The sequence below is a fragment of the Rhamphochromis longiceps genome, linkage group LG5 (assembly GCF_057381845.1).
Source record: "Rhamphochromis longiceps isolate RC_006_pf linkage group LG5, R_longiceps_female_GT1.1, whole genome shotgun sequence".
NCBI classification, from domain to species: domain Eukaryota; kingdom Metazoa; phylum Chordata; class Actinopteri; order Cichliformes; family Cichlidae; genus Rhamphochromis; species Rhamphochromis longiceps.
This window is the reverse complement of record NC_140561.1, coordinates 12410096-12421009: the sequence shown is the minus strand read 5'-3', so window position 1 is coordinate 12421009 and position 10914 is coordinate 12410096. Positions and strand designations below refer to the sequence as shown.

The window sequence follows — 10914 nt, the reverse complement described above, 5'->3', positions numbered from 1 at the left end:
TAGAGTAAACACTCCTTGAGTCATACTCCAGGGTTATGCACCAACTGATATGCGTTCATTAAACCGTTGCAATAAAAAAGGGAGCTCACTGGGGAGCAAATAATTTATAGAATGAGATGAAAGGCCACCTGTCCCCGGTGATGTATTATTTTCAGCCGTCTTACACAGTCTATGATTTCTTTAAGTGATAACGGAGCGCCACATAATTCCTTATCTTCCCGCTCAAGTTTGGGAGTGTTTTGTAAAGAGTTTAGAAAAGCCAGAGCATCACTCTCACACTATTTTGATGTATAAAGTTTTTTTTATATAATAAAATGAACAGAAATTAGATATAATTTTCGGGTTATCAGTTCAACTTCTTCTATTCTTAAACGAGTAACTGTTTTCAGTTTTGCATTATATTTTTCTAACCTAAGAAAGAGGAATTCTGCCGTCCTCTAGCCATCGTTTCCGAGACACCACAGATGCCCCTCCTTTATACGTTGTCTAGTCTTTTTTTTAAATCTTGTTTTGTAACGCATTTACAGAACACTTGAGTGACGTCATTACTGCGCGCCCGCGTGTGGACGGGTCAGGCGTCTGGACGCCGGGTAGCTTGTCAAATGAAATCGTTTAATTTGCTAAATAGTCTTTCTCGCACTAGTCAACTTTGCTCCCGGAGGACGAGGCCCGACGAGCCGTAGCATCAGCAGACATGTCTTACTGCAGGCAGGAAGGTAATTTTTATCTTCTTTCATTCATTTTTGCTTCCATGGCTGAGCAATGTCACCGAGCGACCCACCACCACCATGCTAGGCTAACGTCTACACCCAGTGAGACCTTACTGTTTGTTACAGTATGTCAGGAAACCGGCCAGCCTCCTGCTATAGCCAACACAGCTTTCAAACAGATTGCAGTACTTTTTGACTTAATGTTGTGATTACTGCAGCAAAGTGCATGTAAAACAGTGACTGCGGTGCTGTTAAACAACTAGCAGTGTTGCTCTTGGTGCTGCCATGAGTTTCAAGCAGTAGGTGAAAAGCCAGTCACTGTCATACTTATTATAGCTTTTTACCTGTCCTTGTTCTTCAGTCAGCACATAATCTTCTCAGTTAATTTTCAAAGTGGAGCCAGTTGTTTCAGTCAGCAAGCCTTTACTTGTTGCAGCAATGTAAGATTATAAATGAAAGTCATAGGCCCAGTAACCCATTTCCTCGCGTTTTTGTGTTTTGCCTTGTTTTCATTTAAGGTAAAGATCGCATCATCTTTGTGACGAAGGAAGACCATGAGACACCCAGCAACGCTGAGCTGGTAGCGGATGACCCCAACGATCCATACGAGGAACAGGGTCAGTCTTTCAGACTGTATAGATGTGCTTTCCAAAAGAATAATTCGATTTATTTGCTGATGTGCAGTTGTTTGCTCTCCATAGTGTAGTGGTTTACACATTTGCCTGACAAATGAAAGATCCCTGGTTCATCTCCTGAGAAGAGACACAAATTCCTGTGGCGATACATCAGGAAGGGTTTATGATGTGAAAGGATCTACCCACTGTGGCAGGTTCTTGTGAATAAGGGTGCAGCTGATAGTAGCTTCTTCTTATTTAATGATTATAATACTGCAAGTTCTAAGCCACCCCTCATATCTTTATATTTTCCTTCCAAGGAGACAAAATTTCAAGTGGTCTTGATCAATAGTTCTCACAGTTTCAATGTTTTTCTTTGGAAATTGACAGCTTTTGACACTCATCTTCAGTCTAGACCTTGTACCTGACCATTTCAGAGGGTTTTGTATTCTTTTATTTTGTATGCTACTTAACGGTAACTTATAACTCATTTGAGTTAAAAAAAAAAGAAAAAAAAAAAAGAACCAATATGTTCTTTAAAAAAATGAAAGGAAGCTGGACAGAAAAGACGGATTAATTATCAGTACCCCCCCTTTTCTTTTTTTAAATTTCTCAGATAACTTTTGTGAAAACCTTTATGCCGTAAACACAGGAATGTTTCTTTCTCTAAAGACCACCCCATATAAACAACATTAGACCCTCCCTGAGCACTAAATATCTGTGACTAATTAAGCAACAGTCAGATCTACTTTAGGTTATTTTGTAATGAATAGTTAATGAACAAGAGTGTGTGTATGTGACTCATTAGTAAAATACCATTTAGGCTTGGACACTGTGTGGCTCAGTTTTTTGTGATACTGTCCGCTAACAGCTACAGATCCAGATCTCTCTTGGTGATCTTGGTAGTGCAGGATGCACTACTTTAGTTTCATTAAACATTTAAGGTTTTCTGCTAACCTGCCACGCTCTGATGTCTTTAGGCCTCATCCTGCCAAATGGAGACATCAACTGGAACTGCCCGTGTCTGGGCGGGATGGCCAGTGGACCGTGCGGCTCTCAGTTTAAAGAGGCCTTCTCGTGCTTCCACTACAGTAAGGAAGAAGTGAAGGGTTCCGAGTGCATCGACCATTTCCGTAACATGCAGGAGTGCATGCAGAGGTACCCCGAGCTCTATCCCCAGGAGGCCGACAAAGACGAGTCCGCCACCCCGTCTGACAGTGCTGCCTTAACATCTGAGAGCGACTCTACTGCGGTCACCTCAGCTGTTTCGTCTGACAGCACCTCACCTACAGACGACCAGGCCGCCAGCTAGAGTTGATTAGGTCAGTGTTAGAGACTTGTCCAAAAGGAGCTCCAATTGGTCTCTTCTCCTCCTCAAGCCTTCAGAGAGGGACTATTGATACAGTTCTGACACTCACAGGAAATCGACGGGCCATCAGGAGAAGAATTTCAGAGAGACGTAGAGCGTGTACACAAATACGAGCTGCTTTATTGGCTGAACACTTAAGAAAAAAACCTAATTAAGTTATCTGATTATTGACAGTGGGCCAAGTGATTTGCTTCAGGGACATCAGCCGAAATGCTCATTTTTATGCAGTGCAAACATGACTTGTTGCTTGTTCTCACGCCAGTCAGAATTTCAGCATTTGTAACTGTATCCCGAGGTCAGTTGTGTAGGAGTATAACTAAGCATTTATATTAGTCCATCTAAGAAATCAGAGGTAGATCTTTTGATTTGAGTGACGCTCAGCTTTATTTTACCTCAGACAGGTTTTTCAGCACTTCAACTTGTTTTCCACCACTCGAGACCAAAGCAGAAATAATCGACAGGAAAGCTGTTGAAGCATCTGTGCTGTTTTAGATGTTCTGTTTCTGACTTGTTGGCATCATGTATAAACCTACTGAGTCTCCATCTATAACTGTTAGTTTGGTCATCTCTTCCGTTAGTTTTCTATCTGGCCTGTCATATTTACCTGTGAATGCATTAATGTTTTTGTCATGTTAATGCAATCACGAGTCTTCAGTTGAATGCTGTGGTCACCACTCGTGGTTTTTCCAGATTAAAATGATTGCCTGACATTTTCAATCTCCGTTTTACTTTCATTCTAAAGAGAGAGGGCAGTGTCCCAGTTTCTTGTAGGATAAACATTTATATTTATTAGACAGTCGGCTGTGCTCATTCTTCAATGCTCAGATTTAACAAGGTGCTGGCAGTGTCCCAGAGTTTTGCGTTTTTTATTGACATCATAATTTTACGCAGTTGTTGCAGGTTGATAAGCGCAACATTCACATTTGGCTGCACTCTGGTGGCTCTGCAGGCCACTGACGCACTTACTTCAGCTCATTGCCATGAAAGCAGGCTAAAATTATATGGACTTTGTTGTCCTGCTTAACGTAGCTATTAAAAGATGAGTAAACTGAAATGATAAGGGGGTGCAGGTGGTCATTACTTTACAACATTACTGGAGTAGGCTGTGGCATTTGAAATTTTGCTCAAATGGAACTAAAAGATATCAATAATCACCCCCCCACACAGTACACCCCTGAATTATAGATCCATGGGTTCACGTCAGATCACCTGGCTCATGTTCAGAGTCACTAAAACCACTGCTATGCTTAAACTGCAGCAGGTCTTCCTGCATATCTATCTGCATATCTAAATTCACAGAGTCCAAGCCAATGATTGGCTGATGAAATATTTTCTATATGAGCAGGTATAGCTGATGACGTGCCTGATGTTTCTATGTTAATTGCAGTATTTCACACTTGGTTTTCTGCTAATTAAATAAAAGGAGATGTAGTATTACAGGAAGATTTGTTAGCTTAACAAATCAAAGTATTTTTGCAGTAGCTATCCAGATCCAAAATGAATCTGACTATAAGGGGAAAAAACAAGCAAAAATAAAATCAACTATTTATACAAATTAGGTCTTTAACATCAAGTACAGCACCTTAAGTCAGACCACTTTAACATCCATTCATTCTCTTATGCACATGTTGGATGCTTCTCTTCAGTTATGAAGCCTCAACGAGCTGGACACGTTTGACTCCTGGATTTTCAGTCCACTATCTGAATTGGTCACTCACTCATGAGTATCTTGTAGAATCCTTCTGGATTGCATTCCTCCTCATATTTAGATCATATGGATCAGCGGCATCCATTTCTCAGGCTGTTTGATACAATCAGACCTACACGAGGTGTCCATGGAACCACGACGCTCTGCATAGTGACGAGCAAACGGCCCGTTGCACGCTCCTCTTTGCCTGCAAGCAGGTACTCCATACCTGCGAGAGAAAAAAAATATAAACATACTGTATATGGATTCAATCTAAAACGTGAGTATTTTTATTGCAGGGATCTCAAACTCAGTGGGCCACATATGAAAGAAATCTGTCAGCATGACAGTTTGGGCTTGAATTGCCCAGATGTTAATTATAAAGCAGAATGTTTTTGTTAATTAATTTTATTTATTTGTTTAAAAATGTAAAAAACCCCAAAACAAAACCATTTTTATAAAATGTTTATATTAGATTGTGATGAATGGTAGATTATCTGTCATGTAATTGTTTATGAAGCTTATGCATAATAAGGAACATCTGTATATTCATTACACCATTTCCACTTCCTACCGCTGTGAAACTCAATGCTGACATCGTTGCTCTAGTCCAGTCATCTTCCTTCAAACCAGTCAGCCTCCCCTCTGTGTACTTTAAATCTTTCATTTTCCCTTCTGGACTCCTTCGTGCAACCCACCTCCTCGCCATCTCTGCCTCACACAAGTCCCTTCATCCAAGCCTCCATCATTTCGTCACCACCACTATCAGTGTCTAGACTTCTGGGCATCCTGCCCTAATGGCTATCACTACTGGGATTTCATTCTGCTGTTATTGGGGCATCAGAGTCTAATCACCAAATAGCATAATTGGATTCTATATATCAATAAGTCATATTCTTAGTATTGATATAAGTATTGGAGTCTTCTAGGTTTATCCTCCCTGCTTTATTGTTATTGATGGGGGATAATAGTTGGTTTTGCAGATGCCTTTTAAGATTTGCTTGAAACATTTCTTACCTGGGTTTAATATGGGGCATGTGCAGCCACGGCTGGTCCAGGACAGAGGATAGATGCTGGCGGTTCCTAAGCGCAGCGCCACCTGACCTGATCGAAGGACCTTGCGAACTTTGACGTGTACTTCGGCATGGCTGCCTTTGTCATGAGCAGACAACACATTGGCCTTGATGACTGTAACAGGCCACAAAGAAAGAAAACAGAGAGATCATTCTGAACCTTAAACCAAACTGTAGATGTATGTAATGTTTTTTAATCAAGTGAAGGCTGGACCTTTTGTTGCTTACCATAATCATGTTTGGTCTTACAGAGCTCAGACGCACTTCTCAGCTTTTTCTCTTTACAGCTACACTTCCCTGTGTATAGAAACAGAGTTATGCTCTGTATATAGGAGAAAAATGGTTGAACCAGTGTTATTCATCATAATGCAGATTAACATCACCTGTGTAATGCAGAGCAGAGACTGTGAGCTCCTGAGACAAGTGTGCTGCTTCTTCAGTTGGCAAAAAATGATCCAAATCAGGTATTTTCCCACCAATGGGCACATTTAACATTTGCTTATTTGTGTAGCTGTAAAAGTGGAATAAAGCATGTGATGGTTGCCAATTACTCATCATTCATTAAATTTAGTCTCATAAGTGAAAAATATCTACCTGTGGAGACACTGGCCAGTGAATGGATCACATTGGTGGGGGCATGTGCAAGGTTTGCATCCCTCCCCTCCAAAGCCCCAGTAGCCAGGTAGACAGTGGCTGCAGCTTGTGCCCCCTACACCAGATTTACAGTGGCACTGGCCACTCCTAGCGTGGCACCAGGGTTCCTCCTTTCCAGGTGGAGAAGGGAAAGAACCCTGAGGATCACACCAGCAGCCTGAGTGACAAAAGTTAATTAAAACAGTTAGAAAAGTACCAGCAGATGGAGCTATAGCATTTGTAAGCTTCCCCAATGTTGAATCTCTTTTACTAATAACAGCTATAGACATGTCAGCCAACCCAATGCCACAGTAAAACACCCCTCTGCCTTTTGACTCTTACGTGTGCACGTGTGGGGGGAGCTGAGGGGCAGGGATGGGCGGCGGTGGTAGCCATAGCGACAGCGATGGCATCTACGCCCCGCTGTGTTGTGCTGGCAGTCCTCACACACACCCCCACTGAGTCTGCCAGAGGAAAGCCATGCCCGCTGAGAGAAGTGGCAGGTAGCTGCGTGACCATGGCACTCACACTCTTTGGTTGTGAGGATGTGTGATGTCACAGCGATCAGGATGAGAGAGATGAGAGAAAGTGAACAGGTAACACGCTTAGCATGGTCCAATTTAAAATTAAAGTAACCAAGACATTCAACTGTGTATTTAATTTAAAAGGTTTGGACTGCATTAATTTTTTTAGGCAAGTGAACACGATTGCTTCTTGTCTTAGTCATTCACACTCACACACAAATAACCATGCATGTTACTACCCTCCCATCTGGAGCAATGCTTGGTCCAGTATCTTGGCCAGGAGGAGTTGGGGTTTGCACCACCAACTCTGCAACTAGTAGACAACCTGCAATCCATCACATCCTCCTCTAACTATTCACATCTCCCCCCCCCCCATGCTTCAAAATCTTCTCTCCTCTCTGTTATTTTCCTTTGTCAGCAAAACAGCATCTCACATACGTAACAGCTGTACAAAGCTGCTGTTGGTTACTTACTCTGGCATGAGTTGGCCTCCCCACTGCTTCCATTGGCAGGCCTCCAAGGTTGATCATTGTAGAGCGGGGCGCACTTGTCACAGTGATCTCCAGCTGTGTGGTGAGTACACACACACCTACCAAACACCTGGAAGACACATCTTCATCTACATTTGATTTTGTTGCAGATGCCTGCTGTACAAAGAACCATAAAATATGTCAAGGCTTAATGTAAAGTGTCAATTTAAAGGACCTTTAACTGTGACCTAATCTAATCTCTTTAAACCAATATTCTGAATGTGTAATTAATTATTTTTGTACCTTTTTCACTTCAGGGTTTTATCTTTTCCTTTTGATACAAGCATACATACATGCAGGATAAAATGCTCACCATGTTACTGTCCTCTGTTTCCTTGTTTCCATTGTTGTGTGGTACACAATACTCAGCATGTCCATGGCACAGGCAGGTGCCTCTTGCCAGTAAAGTATAAATAGCATAAGGTGCTGAAGCAGAATTTTCTGAACTGGACGGGGGGCTGTGGACTGAGGATGTGATGCTTGTCCAGCGTCCTGGGGGGGTCAGAGCTGGGCTACAGGTCTGGAATTTTAGCAGTCTGACACGGAGATTTGTGATGGTCAGGTGAGAGAGGGCCTCTGGACTGTAGGGGTCGAGTGTCATAGCACTGCTGGGGTTTAGAGTACGTAATATGACCTAGAAGGAGAAACATAGCTTTAAACTGCACTGAATGAAACATTTGCACAATGCATTATATCCAAATATCCTCTACCTCTCCACCCGTGCAGGGTGCAGCATCAGTATAGCGGGATGTACACGGTGACCCTGGCTGATTGAAGTCATCAGGCAAACCGAATTCTAAGCTGCAATTATACGCAAAAACCTTTAAAGCTTCCCACGTCTTTCCAAAGTCCACTGAGCGTTCAATGGCCATGGCAGCAGGCCGCGGTGACTTGAACACCAAAACCAAGTGAGTAAGACAGAATTTCGTTTCCAGGTCTAAACGTATCTCATCCTGCTGCCCCCGCATGGTTCTACGTCCACCTGATGCCCACCAGGTATCTGGATGCAAGAAAGGGTCATCAGTCATGTGAAGAGCTGGGTGAGGATCCTGAGAGCAGGCCTGAGGACTGACAGAAGGTTGGGGACACAGAGGATGCTGGGATGTGCTGTTCCCACAGCAGTTTGAGAGGGTGAACAGGGTCCTGCCACTTGCCAGGTTTCCTATGGGTGGACTACAGGCACGGTCCAGGCAACTAGAAACTGAGGCAGAGGGTGAATGAGAGTCAGTGAGAGTGTGAGACAGTAGTGGAAAATGTTTATTCCATGACTGAGCAATACAGATCGTTCTTTTGATCTGCCGATGTCCGTGCTGCCAGTGCATTTTCCAACACATGGCATTGCGGACAAAGCCAAAGTGCTGCTCATTACGTTTTCCATGAATATTTAATTTGCCTGACCGCTGTGCTGTCACAGAATCCTGTCCTGCCCTCCCGACTGGACAGCGCTAAGACTCGGGTTACATGTAATGGAAGGACACAAAGCTGTCAGACTATCAAATGCATCAGGAGCGAGCGTAACTTTTGCTTTACGTTTAGGACAAGATCTAAAAACACAGCGAGTTCTTCAGTGTCATAGAAATTTACGTTCTTTACAATAACTCGGTAACCTAAAACATAACCCGAAATAGAGGGCACAAGGTCGCTGCTGATTTTTTTTATTTTTATTTTTATTTTTAGAAATAAGAGCATCACTGCAAACGGATGATGCGCCTCACCTGCTTCGCTGCCGCGCATCACAACCAAAAATAGCCAACCGAGAGCCACCAGCATCAGATGTCGAGATGTCCCGAGCATATTAGACAGCGTTGTCCTCGTTCCTGCTGTGTTTACAACATGCATGGTGCGTCACACGCTTCCCCGCAGAGGTGGGTTCCAACATAATGTGTGCCCTAATTAACAGTCCAACTCATTTCTTTGGCTAATTACGCAATGCGCAAAGTGTCCAGATAAATCCAAGAGTAAGTAATTTTTTTCTCCCTCGATGTCCTTCCAGACGTCTGAGGCTCAGTTCATCGTCAGGGACGGCTTTCTCGAACAGATGCGGACTGTGCGTTTCAGGTGCACCAAATGAGAAGTCAGTCTTTCGGCAGCGAATTTAAAGCGAAATATTGCTAATTTGCACGTGATAGACCTTTCATGTCCTCCTTACTGCTCCAACTAAAATGCAAATAAACTCAAGTAAACATTTCCACGAATATCCATCCAATGCGACATCTGTGTGCACCGCCCAAGTCCAAAGCTCCATGCATTTATGCACAGAGGAGTGTTGGCTCTATTTATGGATCTCCTCCACCCACCCACCCACACGCACACACAAATAAAACACCCCTATTTTACTTCAATCTGCCAATCTTTTATCCACATTGTGGTGTGTCGTGCGCTCTAGGGAAGGGACGTGCGATTTCAATGTCAGTCAGTCTCACACACGAGCTAAACCAGGTCCCCTCACTAACCTTAATAGGGCTATTTAATTACTTTATCTGCTTCTGCCCCTTTGTTTTTCAGTAGCATTAATTCCAAGTCATAATGCTCTTTGAAGTCTGTAGCGGGAAGAAATGGGGAGTGGGGAGCCAAGAATACTCCTTCGTGCAGTTATTTGCAGCTTGATGGACATTATGGCAACAAAAGGAACGTTCATGCAAATGAGAAGGACAAGAAAAGAGCAATTCTTCTTTAAAAACCGGCTGCCTGAATAGATTACAGTGACGTTTTTCTTTTTAACACTGGAATATAAACACATGTTCTGGTACTTAAAAAACATACCGTACAGTTCTTCGCTGAGCTTGATGCATTTTCTCTTCCTGGCGCGCACACACACAACAAATTGGGACAATAAACACAATGTCTCCTCAGTTTTATGGCTTAACTTCAAATAAAGGGGCGCTCGGAAAATCGGAAGAGACGCACAGAATTGGATTGGTTTCCATAAACGTCCCCAGTGACATAGAAAGTGTTTGTAGGACTGCCTGCCTGGTTGTGTGAAGTCAAAAAAAAATGGAATTAGAAAGATTAGCATGGACCAGCCATGATGTATTATTTTTGTTACCTTCAGGAAAATGACAGTTAATTTTCATTTTACCTCTACAATGCACAACTCTGTTGCTTGTGAAGCTCGCACACAAGAATTTCACTCACATGTGCTGTACCAATGTACCTGCACATGTGATGTGACAATAAAAGTGATTTGATTTGATTTGATAATCCTTGAAAGCGCATTTCCTGTCCTTTATGTCTGGATTTAGAATATTCGAGATGACATTATTTATGATCATTTATTTACATTTAAGAATATATATCTCTTTTAATACAAATATAGAGAGCTTACTCAATATGGACAAAAAAATCTATTTACATTTGTTAATGCAAAGTCAACTATGTCACCAAATTTCATAGGAAGTTATTATCCATGAAGAAATCTGCGTCATCTGTCTCCCTCAAAATGACTGACAGAGTTTTCCTAGCCCACCTGACTGTGTGTGATATTTTAAACTGGGAGCCATTGCGTTGCAATAAATACTTCTAGCCATTAAAACAGTGCAGACCCCCACCAATGTGTTTTGAACCTTGAAGCCAAAATGAGCAGTTAAAGGCAATTTACTTGCAGTGGTGATTGCTTGTTGCCCTTTAAAATGTTTTATAGCTCTGCTGCAAACTTTTACCTCAAACCTACAATTTTCAAGCCTTTTTCAAAATGATAACACTCAGACGCAATAAGAACTTGTGCTAGAGCCAACTATACCACAGCAATGATTTGACTCTATGCTATATCCATTA

At 42.4% G+C, this 10914-nt stretch overlaps 3 protein-coding genes across 3 annotated transcripts in view; 2 read left to right on the top strand and 1 right to left on the bottom strand.

Annotated features, from left to right (window-relative positions):
- Nucleotides 1-539: 539 nt before the first annotated feature.
- Nucleotides 540-3403, top strand: chchd4a (coiled-coil-helix-coiled-coil-helix domain containing 4a). The gene is made up of 3 exons (XM_085405887.1): nt 540-716; nt 1229-1327; nt 2305-3403. The coding sequence occupies exons 1-3, from the start codon at nt 695-697 to the stop codon at nt 2634-2636; spliced, it is 453 nt and encodes a 150-aa protein (XP_085262013.1). The 5' UTR covers nt 540-694; the 3' UTR covers nt 2637-3403.
- A 136-nt stretch (nt 3404-3539) lies between these two features.
- LOC146669318 (netrin-4) lies at nt 3540-9398 on the bottom strand. The gene is made up of 10 exons (XM_085405886.1): nt 8856-9398; nt 7851-8341; nt 7454-7774; nt 7084-7210; nt 6429-6617; nt 6048-6264; nt 5837-5964; nt 5682-5750; nt 5398-5568; nt 3540-4609 (listed from the first exon to the last, which is right to left on the bottom strand). Exons 1-10 carry the CDS (start codon nt 8977-8979, stop codon nt 4473-4475), a joined length of 1974 nt encoding a protein of 657 aa, XP_085262012.1. The 5' UTR covers nt 8980-9398; the 3' UTR covers nt 3540-4472.
- Nucleotides 9122-10914, top strand: part of dnah1 (dynein, axonemal, heavy chain 1) — a 38312-nt gene continuing 36519 nt past the window's right edge. Inside the window, exon 1 of the mRNA XM_085407797.1 lies at nt 9122-9187. Coding sequence (XP_085263923.1) covers nt 9122-9187 — 66 coding nt within the window. The remainder of the gene's footprint in view (nt 9188-10914) is intronic.